Here is a 22,547-nt window from a genome sequence, read left to right on the forward strand (position 1 = left end):
ATCCCCCCCTCCCCGGGTCCCCTGATGTATCCCCCCCTCCCCGGGCCCCCTGATGTATCACACCCACCCCGGGTCCCCTGATATATCCCCTCTCACCGTGTACCCTGATGTATCCCCCCTCCCCGGACCACCTGATGTATTCCCCCTCCTGTACCCCCTGATGTATCCTCTCTCCTCGTGTCCCCTGATGTATCCCCCCCTCCCCGGGCCCCCTGATGTATCCCCCCTTCACGGGCCCCCTGATGTATCCCCCCCTCCCCGCGCCCCCTGATGTATCCCCCCTCCCCGGACCCCCTGATGTATCCCCTCTCCCCGGATCCCGCTGATGTATCCCCTCTCCCCCTGATGTATCCCCTCTCCCTGGGCCCCCTGATGTATCCCCCCTCCCCGGGTCCCCTGATGTATCCCCCCTCCCCGGGTCCCCTGATGTATCCCGCCTCCCCGGGTCCCCTGATGTATCCCCCTATCCCCCCCTCCCCGTGCCCCCTGATGTATCCCCCCTTCCCGGCCCCCTGATGTATCCCCCCCTCCCCGGGTCCCCTGATGTATCCCCCCCTCCCCGGGTCCCCTGATGTATTCCCCCTCCTGTACCCCCTGATGTATCCTCTCTCCCCGGGTCTCCCTGATGTATTCCCCCTACCTGGGTCCCCTGATGTATCCGCCCTCCCCGGACCCCCTGATGTATCCCCTCTCCCCGGGTCCCCTGATGTATCCCCCCTCCCTGGACCCCCTGATGTATCCCCTCTCCCCGGGTCCCCTGATGTATCCCCCCACCCCGGACTCCCTGATGTATCCCCCCTCCCCGGACCCCCTGATGTATCCCCTCTCCCCGGATCCCGCTGATGTATCCCCTCTCCCCCTGATATATCCACCTCCCCGGACCCCCTGATGTACCCCCCGTCTCCGGGCCCCCTGATGTACCCCCCCTCCCCGGGCCCCCTGATGTATCCCCCCCTCCCCTGGTCCCCTGATGTATCCCCCCCTCCCCGGGCACCCTGATGTATCCCACCCACCCCGGGTCCCCTGATATATCCCCTCTCACCGTGTACCCTGATATATCCCCCCTCCCCGGACCACCTGATGTCTTCCCCCTCCTGTACCCCCTGATGTATCCTCTCTCCCCGTGTCCCCTGATGTATCCCCCCCCCCTCCCCGGACCCCCTGATGTATCCCCCCTTCCCGGGCCCCCTGAAGTATCCCCCCCTCCCCGTGCCCCCTGATGTATCCCCCCTTCCCGGGCCCCCTGATGTATCCCCCCCTCCCCGTGCCCCCTGATGTATCCCCCCTTCCCGGGCCCCCTGATGTATCCCCCCCTCCCCGGGCCCCCTGATGTATCCCCCCCTCCCCGGGTCCCCTGATGTATTCCCCCTCCTGTACCCCCTGATGTATCCTCACTCCCCGGGTCTCCCTGATGTATCCCCCCTACCTGGGTCCCCTGATATATCCGCCCTCCCCGGATCCCCTGATGTATCCCCCCTTCCCGGGGCCCCTGATGTATCCCCCCCTCCCCGGGCCCCCTGATGTATCCCCCCTCCTGTACCCCCTGATGTATCCTCTCTCCCCGTGTCCCCTGAGGTATCCCCCCCTCCCCGGGCCCCCTGATGTATCCCCCCTTCACGGGCCCCCTGATGTATCCCCCCCTCCCCTTGCCCCCTGATGTATCCCCCCTCCCCGGACCCCCTGATGTATCCCCTCTCCCCGGAACCCGCTGATGTATCCCCTCTCCCCCTGATGTATCCCCTCTCCCCGGACCCCCTGATGTACCCCCCCATCCCCGGACCCCCTGATGTACCCCCCCTCCCCGGGCCCTCTGATGTATCCCCCCCTCCCCGGGCCACCAGATGTATCCCCCCCTCCCCGGGTCCCCTGCTGTATCCCCCCCTCCCTGGGCCCCCTGATGTATCCCACCCACCCTGGGTCCCCTGATATATCCCCTCTCACCGTGTACCCTGATGTATCCCCCCTCCCCGGACCACCTGATGTATTCCTCCTCTTGAACCCCCTGATGTATCCTCTCTCCCCGGGCCCCCTGATGTATCCCCCCTTCCCGGGCACCCTGATGTATCCCCACCTCCCCGTGCCCCCTGATGTATCCCCCGTTCCCGGGCCCCCTGATGTATCTCCCCCTCCCCGGGCCCCCTGATGTATCCCCTCTCCCTGGGCCCCCTGATGTATCCCCCCTCCCCGGGTCCCCTGATGTATCCCCCTATCCCCCCCACCCCGTGCCCCCTGATGTATCCCCCCTTCCCGGGCCCCCTGATGTATCCCCCCCTCCCCGGGTCCCCTGATGTATCCCCCTCTCCCCGGGCCCCCTGATGTATCCCCCCCTCCCCGGGTCCCCTGATGTATCCCCCCCTCCCCGGGCCCCCTGATGTATCACACCCACCCCGGGTCCCCTGATATATCCCCTCTCACCGTGTACCCTGATGTATCCCCCCTCCCCGGACCACCTGATGTATTCCCCCTCCTGTACCCCCTGATGTATCCTCTCTCCTCGTGTCCCCTGATGTATCCCCCCCTCCCCGGGCCCCCTGATGTATCCCCCCTTCACGGGCCCCCTGATGTATCCCCCCCTCCCCGCGCCCCCTGATGTATCCCCCCTCCCCGGACCCCCTGATGTATCCCCTCTCCCCTCTCCCCCTGATGTATCCCCTCTCCCTGGGCCCCCTGATGTATCCCCCCTCCCCGGGTCCCCTGATGTATCCCCCCTCCCCGGGTCCCCTGATGTATCCCCCCTCCCCGGGTCCCCTGATGTATCCCCCTATCCCCCCCTCCCCGTGCCCCCTGATGTATCCCCCCTTCCCGGCCCCCTGATGTATCCCCCCCTCCCCGGGTCCCCTGATGTATCCCCCCCTCCCCGGGTCCCCTGATGTATTCCCCCTCCTGTACCCCCTGATGTATCCTCTCTCCCCGGGTCTCCCTGATGTATTCCCCCTACCTGGGTCCCCTGATGTATCCGCCCTCCCCGGACCCCCTGATGTATCCCCCCCTCCCCGGGTCCCCTGATGTATCCCCCCCTCCCCGGGCCCCCTGATGTATCACACCCACCCCGGATCCCCTGATATATCCCCTCTCACCGTGTACCCTGATGTATCCCCCCTCCCCGGACCACCTGATGTATTCCCCCTCCTGTACCCCCTGATGTATCCTCTCTCCCCGTGTCCCCTGATGTATCCCCCCCTCCCCGGGCCCCCTGATGTATCCCCCCCTCCCCGGGCCCCCTGATGTATCCCCCCCTCCCCGGGCCCCCTGATGTATCCCCCCTTCACGGGCCCCCTGATGTATCCCCCCTTCACGGGCCCCCTGATGTATCCCCCCCTCCCCGCGCCCCCTGATGTATCCCCCCTCCCCGGACCCCCTGATGTATCCCCTCTCCCCGGATCCCGCTGATGTATCCCCTCTCCCTGGGCCCCCTGATGTATCCCCCCTCCCCGGGTCCCCTGATGTATCCCCCCTCCCCGGACCCCCTGATGTATCCCCTCCCCGGATCCCGCTGATGTATCCCCTCTCCCTGGGCCCCCTGATGTATCCCCCCTCCCCGGGTCCCCTGATGTATCCCCCCTCCCCGGGTCCCCTGATGTATCCCCCCTCCGCGGACCCCCTGATGTATCCGCTCTTCCCAGCTCCGCCCGGCATTGTGTCAATTTCGGGGCGGGTGGGCAGTCCAGTTCCGCCCAGGCGCCCCAATGCCGCCCGGGCGCCCACGCCGATTGGCTGCACCCGTGCTGACCAAGCTGCCCTTTGTCTCGGATTGGCGGGCAAGGGACGAGCCCCCCGCCGCCGCAGCCAATGGGAAGCAGCGCTGCGGGCGCAAGGTCCCGCACGCCGGGATGTGGAGCGGGGGCGGGAGTTCCGGCGCCGGGGAATATCCGGCGCGTCCAACGCCCAATTCAAGCGCGATTTTAACACCGGCTGTGGGCCATTGTCTGCGGCGCTGGCCGGCTGGCCGGCCCTCCAGGGCGGGCATGGTGGAACCCAGGGCTCCCCGCTTCAGCGATGCTGCCCTGAATGTACTGGTGGAGCAGGTGAGAGCTCACAAGGAGGTCCTCTTCCCCTCGGATGGCAGGAAGATGCCCAGGCAGACCCTGCGCCAGGCCTGGAGGGAGGTGGCACTCTATGTCAACCTCAAAAGCATAACCCCCAGGACCTGGCTGCAGTGCCGCAAGAAGTTCAATGACCTCACCCGCACAGCCAGGGTAAGTGTGATGCCAGCTGGGCATTGGCCGCCATCCATTTCAGCTCCACGTGCCGGAACGGCTTGGGGGGAAAATGTGAACTTGTCCACTTTGGTGGGAAGAAGATGGGGGCTGGACAGAGCGTAGATGGGGAGAGACATCCCACTCGTGAAAGGATCAAGTGCAGAGGGGTGAGGCAGGGGCATAGTTTTGTGGTGATTTGTGAAAGAAGTAACGGCAATACCAGGGAAAAGTACTTTCTCGAAGCGACAGGCAAGGACAGGGGGTTCGGGTCTGGAATATGCGACCTGGAAGTGTGGCAGAGGCAGGTTCAATCGAGGCATTCCAGAGGGCGTGAGATGGTTCTGAGATAAAAAGATGTGAGAATGACATATATTGCCTGGTGCTAGTCAGAAAGAGAACTGGTGCAGCGACGATGGGCTGGGCGGCCTCCTTCTGCACCACTGTAACTCTGATTCTGTGCGTAAACTTTTTAAAATATATCATTCACACGGGGAGAGATTGCATGACTCTGAAGTACAGAGGGGATCTGAGTATCATGGTGCAAGGACCACAAAACAAGTTAGTATGCAGCAACGGTGAGTGATTTGGAAGAGAGCGGTCATCTTTTACAATGGGAATGGAATACTAAAATGTGGGTGTTCTGTGACAGTCGTATTGGGTAGTGGTGAAACCATGACGAGAGTACAGTTTTGGTTCCCTGATTTGAGAAAAGACAGAATTGCATTCGGAGCATTTCAGTGGTTCACTCAATTTATTTCTGGAATTGTGCAGGGGGCGGGGGGGGGGCTGGTGGTTATGGTTTTTAAAGTTTTACAGTCTGGATCTTCCATTGGAGTTCAGAAGAATGAGAGGGTGATCTTATTGAAACAGATCTAATCCTGAGGGGCGTGACAAAGTGGGTGCTGGGAGGATGTTTCCCCCTGTGGTTTCAAAAATAATTTTGGACGGAGATAGAATTTCTACATTGCAGAAGGAGGCCATATGGCCCATTGAGTCTGCACCCACCCTGTGAAAGGCCCTTCACCCTAACCCTGTAACACTTTTGGACATGAAGGGGCAATTTAGCATGGCCAATCCACCTAACCTGCACATTTTTGGACTATGTGAAGAAACCGGAGCACCCGGAGGAAACCCACGCAGACACAAGGAGAATGTGCAAACTCCACACAGTCGCCCAAGGCCCGAATTGAACCCAGGCCCCTGGTGCTGTGAGATAGTAGAACATAGAACATTACAGCGCAGTACAGGCCCTTCGGCCCTCGATGTTGCGCCGACCTGTGAAACCACTCTAAAGCCCATCTACACTATTCCCTTATCGTCCATGTTGTCTATCCAATGACCATTTGAATGTCCTTGGTGTTGGCGAGTCCACTACTGTTGCAGGCAGGGCATTCCACGCCCTTACTACTCTCTGAGTAAAGAACCTACCTCTGACATCTGTCTTATATCTATCTCCCCTCAATTTAAAGGTATGTCCCCTCGTGCTAGACATCACCATCCGAGGAAAAAGGCTCTCACTGTCCACCCTATCCAATCCTCTGATTATCTTGTATGCCTCAGTTAAGTCACCTCTTAACCTTCTTCTCTCTAACGAAAACAGCCTCAAGTCCCTCAGCCTTTCCTCATAAGATCTTCCCTCCATACCAGGCAACATTCTGGTAAATCTCCTCTGCACCCTTTCCAATGCTTCCACATCCTTCCTATAATGCGGCGACCAGAATTGCAATACTCCAAATGCGGCCGCACCAGAGTTTTGTACAGCTGCAACATGACCTCATGGCTCTGAAACTCAATCCCTCGACCAATAAAAGCCTTCTTTTTTTTAAAAATGTTTTTATTCTCCTTTTTCACATTTTCTCCCGCATTTACACCAATCAACAATAAACAATAATCAGCAAAATATGTCAATCCCCATAATAACAACGATCCCATCCACCCACCAACCCCCAAACATCAGCCCGCATGTTTACATAAACAAATGACAAAAAGGAATCAGGGATTACCCATAGTCACCCTTAATCTACACAGCCCCCCTCCCCCAAACTAATGTTCAATGTTATCCAGTTCTTGAAAGTGCATAATAAATAGTGCCCATGACTTGTAGAACCCCTCCGAGCTTCCCCTCAGTTCGAACTTAACCTTCTCAAGGGTCAAGTATTCCAACAGGTCCCCCCGCCACGCCAGGGCACTGGGTGGAGAGGCTGCTCTCCATCCCAGCAGGATCTGCCTTCGGGCGATCAACGAGGCGAAGGCTATATCTGCCTCCGCTCCCGTTTCCAACCCTGGCTGGTCCGACACCCCGAATATGGCCTCCTGGGTACCCGGGTCCAGATTCACACGCACCACATTGGAAATTACCCTAAACACCGCCTTCCAGTACTCCCCTAGCTTTGGACAGGACCAAAACATATGAACGTGATACGTGCCCCCCCCCCCCCCCCCGCAAAGCTCACACACATCCTCTACTCCTTCAAAAAATTGGCTCATCCTCGCCCTCGTGAGGTGCTCTCTATATACCACCTTCAACTGTATTAGCCTAACCTCGCACATGAGGTGGAGGCATTCACTCTCCGGAGCACCTCACACCAGACCCCTAACTCTATAACCTCTCCCAGCTCTTCCTCCCACTTTGCTTTGATCCCTTCCAGTGGTGCCTTATCCTCTTCCAGAATAGCTCCGTACACCGCTGACACTGCCCCCTTCTCCAGTCCCCTTGTCGTCAACTCCTCCTCCAGCAATGTGGAGGCCGGTTCCTCTGGGAAGCTCTGTATCTCCTTCCTGGCAAAATCCCGAACCTGCATGTACCTAAACACTTCTCCCTGCTCCAGCCCATACTTCGTTTCCAGCTCCCTCAATCCTGCAAACCGACCCCGAAGAAACAAATCTTTTAGCGTCTTAATCCCCTTCTCTTCCCATTTCCAAAAACTTCCATCCCACATCCCTGGCTCAAATCTGTGGTTCCCCCGAATCGGCATTTCCCTTGACACTAACCCCAACCCGAAGTGTTGGTGAAACTGCCTCCAGATTTTCAATGAAGCTATTATTACTGGACTCCCTGAATATTTCCCCAGAGCTATTGGGAGCGGCGCTGTTGCTAGTGCCTTCAGCCCTGACCCCCTGCACAAACTCTCCTCCATTCTGACCCACTGAGAATCAACCCCTCTGACCCAGCTCTGCACTTTCTCCACATTCTCCGCCCAGTAGTAGTACAACAGGTTCGGGAGACCCAAACCCCCTGCCTGCCTTCCCCTCTGTAGCAGCACCTTTCTCACTCTGGCCATCTTCCCTCCCCATATGAATGAGGTAATCATTCTCCCTGAAAAAAAGACTTTGGCAGGAAAATCGGTAGGCATTGAAAAATAAACAGGAATCGGGGCAACACATTCATTTTAACCGCCTGTACCCGACCTGCCAGTGACAGCGGAAGGCCGTCCCACCTTGCCAGATGGGCTTTCACTCTCCCCACCAAACTAGTGATGTTGTACCTGCGAAGCCTCCCCCACTCCCGGGCAACCTGCACCCTCAAATACCTAAAATGAGTCCCTGCTCTACGGAATGGCAGCCCCCCCACCCCCGGCCGAGACACCACAAAGTACTCACTCTTGTCCAGGTTCAACTTGTACCCCGAGAAAGACCCAAATACCCACAGTAGCTCCAATATTCCTCCTATCGACGCATTCGGTTCCGACACATACAGCAGCAAGTCGTGGGCATCTAAGGACACCCTATGCTCTATCCCCTCCCGCATTATTCTTTTCCATGCTCCCGAACTTCTCAATGCGATGGCCAACGGCTCAATCGCAAGTGCAAACAGCAGGGGGGACATAGGACATCCCTGTCTCGTCCCACGGTGGAGAGAAAAGTATCTCGAACTGATATTATTTGTGCGGACACTTGCCTTCGGCTCCTTATATAATAGCTTTACCCAGTTCACAAACCTTGGTCCAATCCCAAACCGCTCCAGCACTGCCATCAGGTACCCCCATTCTACCCGACCAAACGCCTTCTCGGCATCCAATGCCACAACTATCTCTGTTTCCTTCCCTTCCGCCGGTGCCATAACAATGTTCAAAACCCTCCTAATGTTCGAAAACAGCTGCCTCCCTTTCACGAACCCCGTCTGATCCTCCCCCATCACCTTCGGGAGACACTCCAGCCTACCCGCCAGTACCTTCGCCAACATTTTTGCGTCCACATTCAGAAGTGATATGGGCCGATACGACACACACTCCGTCGGATCCTTATCTTTTTTTAGCAACAGGGAAATCGATGCCTGGCCCAAGGTTTGCGGCAACACCCCCTTCCCTATCGCCTCCTCAAACATCCCTACCATCAGGGGTGCCAACCTATCCTTAAATGTTTCATAATATTCCACCGGAAACCCATCCGGCCCTGCCACCTTCCCCGCCTGCATCCTCCCAATCGCATCCTTTATCTCCTGCTCCACTATTGCTCCTTCTAATGTAGCCCTGTCCTCCTCCCCTAGCCTCGGGTACTCCAACCCATCTAGAAATTCCTGCATCTCACGGTTTCCCCCAGGTGGCTCTGACTTGTACAACCTCTCATAAAACTCCTCAAAAACCTTGGTTTTTAAAAAAAATATATTATATTGAAAATCTTTGGCCAACCATCACCGTACATTGTGTATCCTTTACACAGTAATATAACAGTACAAATAACAATGGCCTGTTTTATAAACAAAAAATAAATAATATATAACAAAAACTAAAACTAAAACTAAATGGCAACTGCCTTGTCTCAGATATACACTCTCCAAAAATATGATTTAACAGTCCAATATACAATTATCTATAACAACAACCTATACATATTATACATATATATTAACAACCCTGAGAGTCCTTCTGGTTCCTCCCCCCCCCCCCCCCCCCCCCCCGGGCTGCTGCTGCTGCTGTCTTCTTCTTTTCCACTCCCTCTATCTTTCTGTGAGGTATTCGACGAACGGTTGCCACCGCCTGGTGAACCCTTGAGCCGATCCCCTTAGGACGAACTTAATCCGTTCCAGCTTTATAAACCCTGCCATGTCATTTATCCAGGTCTCCACCCCCGGGGGCTTGGCTTCCTTCCACATCAACAGTATCCTGCGCCGGGCTACTAGGGACGCAAAGGCCAAAACATCAGCCTCTCTCGCCTCCTGCACTCCCGGCTCTTCTGCAACCCCAAATATAGCCAACCCCCAGCTTGGTTCGACCCGGACCCCCACTACCTTCGAAAGCACCTTTGTCACCCCCACCCAAAACCCCTGTAGTGCCGGACATGACCAGAGCATGTGGGTGTGATTCGTTGGGCTTCTCGAGCATCTCGCACACCTATCTTCTACCCCAAAAAATTTACTGAGCCGTGCTCCAGTCATATGCGCCCTGTGTAATACCTTAAACTGAATCAGGTTTAGCCTGGCACACGAGGACAACGAGTTTACCCTACGTAGGGCATCAGCCCACAGCCCCTCCTCAATCTCCTCCCCCAGCTCTTCCCATTTCCCTTTCAGCTCATCTACCATACTCTCCCCCTCGTCCCTCATTTCCCTATATATGTCTGATACCTTACCGTCCCCCACCCATGTCTTTGAGATCACTCTGTCCTGCACCTCCTGCGTCGGGAGCTGCGGGAATTCCCTCACCTGTTGCCTCGCAAAAGCCCTCAGTTGCATATACCGGAATGCATTCCCTTGGGGCAACCCATATTTCTCGGTCAGCGCTCCCAGACTTGCAAACTTCCCATCCACAAACAGATCTTTCAATTGTGTTACTCCTGCTCTTTGCCATATTCCAAATCCCCCATCCATTCTCCCCGGAGCAAACCTATGATTATTTCTTATCGGGGATCCCACCAAGGCTCCCGTCTTTCCCCTATGCCGTCTCCACTGCCCCCAAATTTTCAAAGTAGCCACCACCACCGGGCTTGTGGTGTATTTCTTCGGTGAGAGCGGCAATGGGGCCGTCACCATAGCTTGTAGGCTAGTCCCCCTACAGGACGCCCTCTCCAATCTCTTCCACGCTGCTCCCTCCTCTTCTCCCATCCACTTACTCACCATTGAGATATTGGCGGCCCAGTAGTACTCACTTAGGCTCGGTAGTGCCAGCCCCCCCCTATCCCTACTACGCTGTAAGAATCCCTTCCTCACTCTCGGGGTCTTCCCGGCCCACACAAAACTCATGATACTCTTTTCAATCCTTTTGAAAAAAGCCTTCGTGATCACCACCGGGAGACACTGAAACACAAAAAGGAATCGCGGGAGGACTACCATTTTAACCGCCTGCACCCTCCCTGCCAATGACAGGGATACCATGTCCCATCTCTTGAAGTCCTCCTCCATCTGTTCCACCAACCGCGTTAAATTTAACCTATGCAATGTGCCCCAATTCTTGGCTATCTGGATCCCCAAATAACGAAAGTCCCTTGTTACCTTCCTCAGTGGTAAGTCTTCTATTTCTCTGCTCTGCTCCCCTGGATGCACCACAAACAACTCACTTTTCCCCATGTTCAGTTTATATCCTGAGAATTCTCCAAACTCCCGAAGTGTCCGCATTATCTCTGGCATCCCCTCCGCCGGGTCCGCTACATATAGCAGCAAATCGTCCACATACAGAGATACCCGGTGTTCTTCTCCTCCTCTGAGTACTCCCCTCCATTTCCTGGAACCCCTCAATGCTATTGCCAGAGGCTCAATCGCCAGCGCAAACAATAATGGGGACAGAGGGCATCCCTGCCTTGTCCCTCTATGGAGCCGAAAGTATGCAGATCCCCGTCCATTCGTGACCACACTCGCCATCGGGGCCCTATACAACAGCTGTACCCATCTAACATACTCATCTCCAAAACCAAATCTCCTCAGCACCTCCCACAAATAATCCCACTCCACTCTATCAAATGCTTTCTCGGCATCCATCGCTGCCACTATCTCCGCTTTCCCCTCTGGTGGGGGCATCATCATTACCCCTAGCAGCATCCGTATATTCGTATTCAGCTGTCTCCCCTTCACAAACCCAGTTTGGTCCTCGTGGACCACCCCCGGGACACAATCCTCTATCCTCATTGCCATTACCTTAGCCAGAATCTTAGCGTCTACATTTAGGAGGGAAATAGGTCTATAGGACCCGCATTGCAGTGGGTCTTTTTCCTTCTTGAGGAGAAGCGATATCGTTGCCTCAGACATAGTCGGGGGCAGCTGTCCCCTTTCCTTTGCCTCATTAAAGGTCCTCATCAGTAGCGGGGCGAGCAAGTCCACATATTTCGTATAAAATTCAACTGGAAATCCATCCGGTCCCGGAGCCTTCCCCGCCTGCATGCTCCTAATTCCTTTCACTACTTCCTCTATTTCGATCTGTGCTCCCAGTCCCACCCTCTCCTGCTCTTCCACCTTGGGAAATTCCAGCCGGTCCAGAAAGCCCATCATTCTCTCCCTCCCATCCGGGGGTTGAGCTTCGTATAATCTTTTATAGAATGCCTTGAACACTCCATTCACTCTCTCCGCTCCCTGCTCCATCTCTCCTTCCTCATCCCTCACTCCCCCTATTTCCCTCGCTGCTCCCCTTTTCCTCAATTGGTGGGCCAGCAACCTGCTCGCCTTCTCCCCATATTCGTACTGTACACCCTGTGCCTTCCTCCACTGTGCCTCTGCAGTACCCGTTGTCAGCAAGTCAAATTCTACGTGTAGCCTTTGCCTTTCCCTGTACAGTCCCTCCTCCGGTGCCTCCGCATATTGCCTGTCCGCCCTCAGAAGTTCTTGCAGCAACCGCTCCCGTTCCCTACTCTCCTGCTTTCCTTTATGTGCCCTTATTGATATCAGCTCCCCTCTAACCACTGCCTTCAGCGCCTCCCAAACCACTCCCACCTGGACCTCCCCATTATCATTGAGTTCCAAGTACTTTTCAATGCACCCCCTCACCCTTAGACACACACCCTCATCTGCCATTAGTCCCATGTCCATTCTCCAGGGTGGGCGCCCTTCTGTTTCCTCCCCTATCTCCAAGTCCACCCAATGTGGAGCGTGATCCGAAATGGCTATAGCCGTGTACTCCGTTCCCCTCACCTTCGGGATCAACGCCCTTCCCAAAACAAAAAAGTCTATTCGCGAATAGACTTTGTGGACATAGGAGAAAAACGAAAACTCCTTACTCCTAGGTCTGCTAAATCTCCACGGGTCTACTCCTCCCATCTGCTCCATAAAATCTTTAAGCACCTTAGCTGCTGCCGACCTCCTTCCAGTCCTGGACCTCGACCTGTCCAGCCCTGGTTCCAGCACCGTATTGAAATCTCCCCCCATTACCAACTTTCCCACCTCTAGGTCCGGGATGCGTCCTAGCATACGCCTCATGAAATTGGCATCATCCCAGTTCGGGGCATATACGTTTACCAAAAGCACCGTCTCCCCCTGTAATTTGCCACTCACCATCACGTATCTGCCCCCGCTATCTGCCACTATGGTCTTTGCCTCAAACATTACCCGCTTCCCCACTAGTATAGCCACCCCCCTGTTTTTCGCGTCTAGCCCCGAATGAAACACCTGCCCCACCCATCCTTTGCGTAGTCTAACCTGGTCTATCAGTTTCAAGTGCGTCTCCTGTAACATAACCACGTCTGCCTTAAGTTTCTTAAGGTGTGCGAGTACCCGTGCCCTCTTTATCGGCCCGTTCAGCCCTCTCACATTCCACGTAATCAGCCGGGTTGGGGGGGCTTTTTACCCCCCCCCCCCCCTCGTCGATTAGCCATCCCCTTTTTCCAGCTCCTCACCCGGTTCCCACGCAGCTGTGTCCCCCCCAGGCGGTGTACCCCCGCCCACCCCACCCCATGCCAGCTCCCCCCTCTCCCCAGCAGCAGCAACCCAATAACTCCCCCCCCCACCTCCCCTGCTAGATCCCCCACTAGCGTAGTTACACCCCCCATGTTGCTCCCAGAAGTCAGCAAACTCTGGCCGACCTCGGCTTACCCCCGTGACCTCAGCTCGCACCGTGCGACGCCCCCTCCTTCCTGCTTCCCTATTCCCGCCATGATTATCATAGCGCGGGAACCAAGCCCGCGCTTCCCCCCTGGCCAACGCCCCATCTCCTCCACCTCCTTTCCTCCCCCCACCGCCACCTGTGGAAGAGAGAAAAGTTACCACATCGCAGGATTAATAACATAAAACTCCTCTTTCCCCCCTTTTTATCCCCCTCTTCGCCCCCCCCATACTCGCCCCACCACTTTGTTTCAAACGTTCTTTTTTAATAACCCGCTCATTCCAATTTTTCTTCTACAATAAAAGTCCACGCCTCATCCGCCGTCTCAAAGTAGTGGTGCCTCCCTTGATATGTGACCCACAGTCTTGCCGGTTGCAGCATTCCGAATTTTATCTTTTTGTGAAGCACCGCCTTGGCCCGATTAAAGCTCGCCCTCCTTCTCGCCACCTCCGCACTCCAGTCTTGGTATACGCGGATCACCGCGTTCTCCCACTTACTGCTCCGAGTTTTCTTTGCCCATCTAAGGACCATCTCTCTATCCTTAAAACGGAGGAATCTCACCACTATGGCTCTAGGAATTTCTCCTGCTCTCGGTCCTCGCGCCATCACTCGGTATGCTCCCTCCACCTCCAGCGAACCCGCCGGGGCCTCCGCTCCCATTAACGAGTGCAGCATCGTGCTCACATATGCCCCGACGTCCGCTCCCTCCGCACCTTCAGGAAGATCAAGAATCCTTAAGTTATTCCTCCTCGCGTTGTTCTCCAGCACCTCCAGTCTTTCCACACATCGTTTATGGTGTGCCTTGTGCATCTCCGTCTTCACCACCAGGCCCTGTATGTCGTCTTCATTCTCGGCAGCCTTTGCCTTCACGACCCGAAGCTCCCACTCCTGGGTCTTTTGCTCATCTTTTAGCCCTTCAATCGCCTGTAATATCGGGGCCAACAGCTCCTTCTTCATTTCCTTTTTGAGTTCTTCCACGCAGCGTTTCAAAAACTCGTGTTGTTCAGGGCCCCATATTAAACTGCCACCTTCCGACGCCATCTTGGTTTTTGCTTGCCTTCCTTGCCGCTGCTCTAGAGGATCCACCGCAATCCGGCCACTTGCCTCTCCTTTTTTCATCCGTATCCAGGAGGGATTCCCTTCTGGTTTACCGCACAGTACTTTTAGCCGTTAAAATTGCCGTTGGGGCTCTTATTAAGAGCCCAAAAGTCCGTTCCACCGGGAGCTGCCGAAACGTGTGACTTAGCTGGTCATCGCCGCACCCGGAAGTCCTCAAAAACCTTGTTAATCAGCACTGGAGCCACCACCAACTTCCCTGCCCTATCCTTCACCTGAAGAATTTCCCTTGCCGCTGCCTCCCTCCGGGGCTGACCTGCCTTATCTCCATGTTCATAAACTGCACCCCTTGCTCGTCTCAGTTGGCGAACCGCGTTCCTGGTGGACAGTCGGTCAAAGCTTGCCCGTAATCCCTTCCTCTTTTCCAGCTTCGTTGGGTCCCCATCCTCTGCATACCTCCTATCTACCTCCAACATCTCATCTATTACCCTCTGCCGCTCCAACCTCTCCTCTTTATCCACCCTGGCCTTAAACAAAATTACGTCACCTCTCACCACCGCCTTTCAAGCCCCCCCAGACGACTGCCTTCGACACCTCACACATACAATTGAAACCCACATATTCCTTAATTACCGTTTCAATTTTCTCACAGAAGACTTGGTTCCCCAAAAGCCCCACATCCAGTTTTCACCCCGGTCTCTGCGCTGCCCCCTTCTCCAGCACCATATCCACCCAATGTGGAGCGTGATCTGACACTGCAATTGCAGAGTATTCCCACCCCTTGACTCCAGCCAGCAAAGCCTTCCCCACCCCAAAAAAGTCGATCTGCGAGTAGACCTTATGGACTGCTGAGAAAAACGAGTACTCACGTTCCCTTGGGTGCAGGAACCTCCAAGGGTCCACCCCTCCCATTTCCACCATTAGCCCAGCCAGCACCATCGCCCCCCCCCCCCCGATGGGACCAGCGAGCACGGCCGTGATCTGTCCAACCTTGGCTCCTGCACCAAGTTCCAGTCCACCCCCCACATCAGCTCATGCATGTCCAAGTCAGAAATAGCCCCAAACACCTTCCTCGCGAATCCCACATCGTCCCAATTGGGACTGTATACACTTAACAGCACCACTAATCTCCCCTCCAGCGCCCCTGCCACAATCACATATCTACCCCCCTGATCTGCCACCACCTTCTCCATCTGGAAGCGTACCCTTTTGCTGACCAGCACCGCTACCCCTCGAGCCCTTCCATCAAATCCGGAGTGAAACACTTGGCTAACCCAGCCCTTTTTAAGTCTCACCTGGTCCTTCACCCTCAAGTGAGTCTCCTGCAGCATTGCTACATCGGCTTTCAAACTTTTAAACCTCTTGACCGGACATCCTAGCCCTCTCACGTTCCACGTGACTATACCGTACGTCTTCTTAACAACCCTCTCAGCCTGGGTGGCAACTTTCAGGGATCTATGTACATGGACACCGAGATCTCTCTGCTCATCGACACTGCCAAGCATCTTACCATTAGCCCAGTACTCTGTCTTCCTGTTATTCCTTCCAAAATGAATCACCTCACACTTTTCTGCATTAAACTCCATTTGCCACCTCTCAGCCCAGCGCTGCAGCTTATCTATGTCCCTCTGTAACTTGTAACATCCGTCCGCACTGTCCACAACTCCACCGACTTTAGTGTCATCTGCAAATTTACTCACCCATCCTTCTACGCCCTCCTCCAGGTCATTTATAAAAATGACAAACAGCAGTGGCCCCAAAACAGATCCTTGTGGTACACCACTAGTAACTGGACTCCAGTCTGAACATTTCCCATCAACCACCAACCTTTGTCTTCTTCCAGCTAGCCAATTTCTGATCCAAACTGCTAAATCACCCTGAATCCCATGCCTCCGTATTTTCTGCAGTAGCCTACCGTGGGGAACCTTATCAAACGCTTTACTGAAATCCATATACACATCAACTGCTTTACCCTCATCCACCTGTTTGGGCACCTTCTCAAAGAACGCAATAAGGTTTGTGAGGCACGACCTACCCTTCACAAAACCGTGTTGACTATCTCTAATCAAATTATTCCTTTCCAGATGATTATACATCCTATCTCTTATAAACCTTTCCAAGATTTTGCCCACAACAGAAGTAAGGCTCACTGGTCTATAGTTACCGGGGTTGTCTCTACTCCCCTTCTTGAACAAGGGGACAACATTTGCTATCTTCCAGTCTTCTGGCACTATTCCTGTAGACAAAGATGACTTAAAGATCAAAGCCAAAGGCTCAGCAATCTCCTCCCGAGCTTCCCAGAGAATCCTAGGATAAATCCCATCTGGCCCAGGGGACTTATCTATTTTCACACTTTCCAGAATTGCTAACACCTCCTCCTTATGAACCGCAAGCCCTTCTAGTCTAGTAGCCTGAATCTCAGTATTCTCCTCAACAACATTGTCTTTTTCCTGTGTGAATACTGATGAAAAATATTCATTTAGCACCTCTCCTATCTCCTCGGACTCCAAGCACAACTTTCCACTACTGTCCTTGACTGGCCCTACTCTTACCCTAGTCATTCTTTTATTCCTGACATATCTATAGAAAGCTTTAGGTTTATCCTTGATCCTACCTGCCAAAGACTTCTCATGTCCCCTCCTGGCTCTTCTTAGCTCCCTCTTTAGGTCCTTCCTAGCTAACTTGTAACTCTCGAGCTCCCTAACTGAACCTTCATGTCTCATCTTTACATAAGCCTCCTTCTTCCTCTTGACAAGTGTTTTGACTGCTTTAGTAAACCACGGTTCCCTTGCTCGACCACTTCCTCCCTGCGTGACAGGTACATATTTATCAAGGACATGCAATAGCTGTTCCTTGAACAAGCTCCACATTCCCATTGTGCCCATCCCCTGCAGTTTTCCTCTCCATCCGATGCATCCTACGTCTTGCCTCATCGCATCATAATTGCCTTTCCCCCAGATATAACTCTTGCCCTGCGGTATATACCTATCCCTTTCCATCACTAAAGTAAACGTAATCGAATTGTGGTCACTATCACCAAAGTGCTCACCTACCTCCAAATCTAACACCTGTCCTGGTTCATTACCCAGTACCAAATCCAATATGGCCTATCTACATACTGTGTCAGGAAACCCTCCTGCACACATTGGACAGTAGTGCCGACCCTGTCATGATAAGCAGGATTTTCTTTCTCTCAAGAGGGTGGTGAATCTGTGCAACTCCCTTCCCCAGAAAGTGGAAGAGGTTGGGTTATTGACTCTTACCGAAGGCTGAGTACACGTGGATTCTGGTTTACGAGTGTGTCAAAGGGTTCAGGGGCGGTTAGGCTGGAAAGCTGAGATCAAGCTGCGACCTGATCAGCCATGATCTTATTGAATGACGGAACAGGCTCAAGGGGCCAAGTGGCCTACTCCTGCTCCTAATTCGCATATTACAGCATGGAAGGAGACCGTTTGGCCCATCAGGTCAGCATTGGCTCTCCCAATGCGCTATTCTTTCTTCCTGTAAGCTTGCACATTTTCCCTCTTCACACAAAAAACTTCTATCAAATCTCGGTATTCTCTTTCCCAGAGAACAGTCCCAACATCTCCAATCCTTTCCGTAACCTAAGATTTGTTGTCCCTGGAAGCATTCTCGTGAATCATTGCAGCACCCACCCACTGCCTACCTGTGCCACTAATCAGACAACGCTTAAAAAAAGAGAGCATAGTAACCAGCAACCCTCCCCACTACACTTTCACATTCCTGCCCACTTGACCATCCTTTCTGGTTATGCTTTCCCTTCCTCTAACAAGGGGGAGGTCACCAGTCTCGAAATACGGGAATTTAGAACTGAGATGAGGAGAAACCACTTAATTCAGAGGACGGTGAACCTGTGGTGATTCTCTACCTCAAGGTTGTGGAGCACAAGTTACTTAATATGTTCAAGATAGATCACTAGACGCTGAAGGCGATAAGGGATCGAGGGGAAGAGAGCGGGAGTTATGGCGTTGAGATACAGGATTAGCCATGATTGGATTGAATGGTGCAGCAGACTCGAGGGGCCAAATGGCCTCTTCCTCCTCCTAGTTTCTATGATACACCATCAGCATAACCGCCTATTCCATTATCCAGCTGATGTGTTATTTCCAGATTCTCCAATAGTGTGTCTGTATGATTTGCAGCAGCGACATCCACATTCTCACCTCCTTTCTCCACTGTGTTTCTTGGTGACTTCCTTGTACTGATGACCTATCTTGTGGTTCTTTCCCATGAAGTGGAAACACTCGCTCTACGTCCACACTGTCACAAACCATTTATAATACTGAACACTTCTATGAGGTCACTTCTCAGCCTTTGCTTCTCAAGAGGGAGGAGGTGCAGCCAGTTCACCCTTTCACGGTACCTGGAACCTTGTAGTTTTGTTATCATCTTATAAATTCTGTCCTGGTGCGGCATTGTAACTAAAACAAAAATGAACCTAACAGGAAACCTGAGTAACTAAACCAAAATACATTCACTGTGTTTATGCACCCAGCCCCCGTGGCACCCATCAGGCGTGGAAGGCCTCAAGTGTGCCGGTGTACACCGAGTGCCCCATCTCCAAGGCCAACCCGGCCACAAATCCTCTATCTATATCAGCTTCAAGACAATTAATGCATTAGAATCACTACAGTACAGAAGGAGGCAATTCAGCCCAGCCAATCTGCACCGACCATCGCAAAGAATGCTCTACTTGCGCTCACTCCCCCACCCTTTCCCCGTAACCTTATAACCCCGTCTAACCTGCACACCTTTGGACACTAAATTACAATTTATCATGGCTAATTCGCCTAACCTGCATGCCATTGGACACTAAGAGGAAATGTAGCATGGGCAATCCTCCTGATTGGTACATCTTTGGACTGTGGGAGGAAACTGGAGGAAACCCACGCAGACACGGGGAGAACAATTGATGCTCATCACCTGTTTCTCTATAGCTCAGCAATGTAATTGACATGAACTAACCACCAATGTATTTGAGGAAACATTGAAAGATATGTGTTCTATAATGTGGGGACCAGACTAGTACATGGAGCTCCCAGTTTCTGCCCAACCAAGGTTCAGTGCCAAACCATCATAACTTTTCCACTTTCTCAATCTTACTCTTGTAAGAGTAAAGCCATCATGCTCAGATAGGATGAAGGAAGACGACACTGGGTACGTAATCCAGATCATGGGATCTGTGCTGGAGTCTCAACCTTTCCCTATATATACATTTTAGATTTTTTTTTTTTTAAACTTGAATATTGATATCCAAATTTGCTGACAATGCCAACTTTCAGTGGCACCGTTAATAATGTTGGCAGTGGAACGCTGAAAGGGGGCATTCAACATCGATCTTTGTTCTCCAATCAACACATTCTGCACACTTATCGTTTGCCACTATTAGCACCTTCTTCAGTCCTTCGTGGCACCATTAACTGATTAAGTAAGTGGGCAAAACTGCTGGAGTACAGAATGAATGGGTGTGAGGCAATCCTCTTTATACCCAAGAGGGACTGATCCGTACATTTTCTAAGTAAGTCAGAGCTGTAACAGAGAAGAGGGGTTTACAGGTTGAAGTGTACAAATGTCTAAGTGCAAATGGATTGGTGTGAATAATATTTAAAAGTCAAATGGAATGTCCCCTTTATTTTCAGATCTTGAATACAAAGGGTTGGAATTTAGGCTCCAGCTGAGCAGAGCTCCGGAGTATGTGTGTTCAGTTCTGCGCCGCACACCTCAGGAAGGATTTAAAAAAAAATTCCTTGCAGTCCCTGAAGTGCAGGTACACTCACACTACTGTTCAGGAGGGAGTTCCAGGATATTGACCCAGCGACAGTGAAGGAGCAGTGGTATATTTCCAAATCAGGATGGTGAGTGACATGGAGGGGAACTTCCAGGTGCTGGGGTTCCCAGGGATCTGTTGCTCTTGTCCTTCTAGATGATAGTGGTTGTGGGTTTGAAGGTGCTGCCTAAGGAGCCTCAATGAGTTGCTGCAATGCATCTTGTAGATGGTGCACACAGCTGCCACTGTTTGTCGGTGGTGAAGGGAGTGAATGTTTCAGATTATGGAAGGGGCGCCAATAAAGCGGGGCTGCTTTGTCCTGGATGGTGTCGAGCTTTTGGAGTGTTGTTGGAGCTGCACTCATCCAGGCAAGTGGAGAGTATTACATCACACTCCTGATTTTGTACCTTGTGATGGTGGACAGGCTTTGGGGAGTCAGGAGGTGAGTTACCACTGGGATCTCTTTCGGGGCAGGTGTGACCTGTACAAGAAGAATGGGTTGCATCTAAACTGGAGGGACACTGATATCCTGGCTGGGAGGTTTGCTAGAGTCACTCGGGAGGATTTAAACTAGTATGGCAGGGGGTGGGAACCAGAGCGTTAGCTTAGAAGGTGTCATAACTGACGGGGAAATAGAGAACAAAAATAAGAGAACAACATCACTCTTTGCTCAAACGCAGTGGTTTGAAGTGTATTTGTTTCAACACCAGAAGTATCGCGGGCAATGCAGATGAACTTAGAGCACTGATTAGCACCTGGAATTATGATGTGGCTGTCACAGAAACGTGGTTAAAGGAAGGGCAGGATTGGCAGCTGAACGTTGGAGGATATAGATGCTTCAGGAGAGATAGGGGGGGGGGGATGTAAAAGCGGTGGGGGAGTAGTATTACTGGTGAAGGAGAATATTATAGCCGTGGGAGGACACCTCGGAGGGCTCATACAATGAGGCAATCTGTGTAGAGCTCAGGAAGAGGAAGGGGGTAATCACAATGTTGGGAGTTTATTACAGGCCCCCCAACTGCCAGCGAGAGATCGAGGTGCAGAGAGGTAGAGAGATTTTCGATAGGTGCAAAAGTAAATTTTATTACTCGATGCCCCGTCCAATGACTACCATGTCCACTTGTGTTGCCACCTTCAAAGATCTGTGGACCTGTCCGCCCAGATCTCTGACTTTCTATATTCCTATGAGTTTTGCCATTTACGGTATAGGGGCTGGTTTAGCACAGTGGGCTATATAGCTGGCTTGTAATGCAGAACAATGCCAGCAGCCTGGGTTCAATTAACGTACCGGCCTCCCTGAACAGGCGCCGGAATGTGGCGACTAGGGGCTTTTCACAGTAACTTCATTGAAGCCTTCTTGTAACAATAAACAATTATTATATTTCCCCTCTTTGTTAGACCTACAAAAATCTCTCCTTATTAATCATCTTTGTCACCTCCTCAAAAAACTCGATCTAGTGAGGCACGATCTCCCCTTCACAAAATCATGCTGTCCATTTGTTTCCAAAGGGTATAAATCCTGTCCCTGAGAATTCTCTCCAATATAGAGCCATGGCAAGGTCGCACTTGGAATATTGCACATAATTCTTGTTACCACACTACCAAAAGGATGAGGAGCCTTTGGAGAGGATGCAGTGGAGGTTTACCAGGATGTTGCCTGGTCTGGAGGATGTTAGCTATGCGGAGAGGCTGAATAGACTCGGACTGTTTTCATTAGAACGACAGAGGTTGAGGGGTGAGCTGATAGAGGCCTATAAGATTATGAAGGGCATGGATAGAGTGGATAGGCAGGCACCCTTTCCTAGGGTGGAGAGGTCAGTCACAAGGGGTATAGGTTTAAGGTCCATGGGGCAAAGTTTAGAGGAGATGTGCGAGGCAGGTTTTATATGCAGAGGGTAGAGAGTGTCTGGAACCTGTCGCCAGCGAAGATTGTGGAAGCAGATACATTAATGAAGTTCAAAAGGCATCTTGACAAACACATGGAATGGATGGGTATAGTGGGATACGGCACAAGGAAGTGCTGAGGGTTTTAGCAAAGGTTGATATCATGACAGGTACATGCTTGGAGGGCCGAAAGCCTGCTCCTGTGCTGTATTGTTCTTTGTACTCGCCACTGGATTCCCAGCCTCTTACTTGCTCTTGTAGCCACAGAATTTATATAGTTGGCCCAGTTCAGTTTCCGGTCAATTGTAACCCCCAGGATGTTGATAGTGGGGATTCTATGATGCTAATGCCATCGAACACCAAAGAGAGGCGGTTAGATTCTCTTTTGTTGGAGATGGTCATTGCCTCGCACTTGAGGCTCAAATTTAACTTGCCACTAATCAGGCCAAACCTGGACATTGTACTTGAGTTGGGTGCAGTGCAGAATTGCCCGAATGATACACAAGCTAAAAGGATTAAAATGCTGAGGACCTGTTCCATTGACTGGTTTCTGGTTTCCTGAATAAAAAGGGTAAAGAGTGATCTAATTAAGAGGAGGTCAAAGTTAACAAAAGGATGGGCTGCTTTGTTCTGGATAGTGTTGAGTGTTTCAAATGTTGT

At 52.8% G+C, this 22,547-nt stretch overlaps 1 protein-coding gene across 4 annotated transcripts in view; it reads left to right on the forward strand.

The window, feature by feature from the left end:
• The first annotated feature begins 3,861 nt into the window (after positions 1 to 3,861).
• Positions 3,862 to 22,547, forward strand: part of LOC140386606 (uncharacterized) — a 45,060-nt gene continuing 26,374 nt past the window's right edge. The window contains exons 1-2 of one of the 4 annotated variants that reach the window (XM_072469081.1): positions 3,865 to 4,196; positions 19,876 to 20,091. In XM_072469081.1, coding sequence (XP_072325182.1) covers positions 20,089 to 20,091 — 3 coding nt within the window. In that variant the 5' untranslated portion in view covers positions 3,865 to 4,196; positions 19,876 to 20,088. Of the gene's footprint in view, positions 4,197 to 19,875; positions 20,092 to 22,547 lie in introns of all 4 variants that reach the window. The other 3 variants (XM_072469082.1, XM_072469079.1, XM_072469080.1) reach the window with 3 other exon arrangements.

The sequence above is a fragment of the Scyliorhinus torazame genome, chromosome 12 (genome assembly GCF_047496885.1).
Source record: "Scyliorhinus torazame isolate Kashiwa2021f chromosome 12, sScyTor2.1, whole genome shotgun sequence".
In the NCBI taxonomy this organism is placed as follows: Eukaryota; Metazoa; Chordata; class Chondrichthyes; order Carcharhiniformes; family Scyliorhinidae; genus Scyliorhinus; species Scyliorhinus torazame.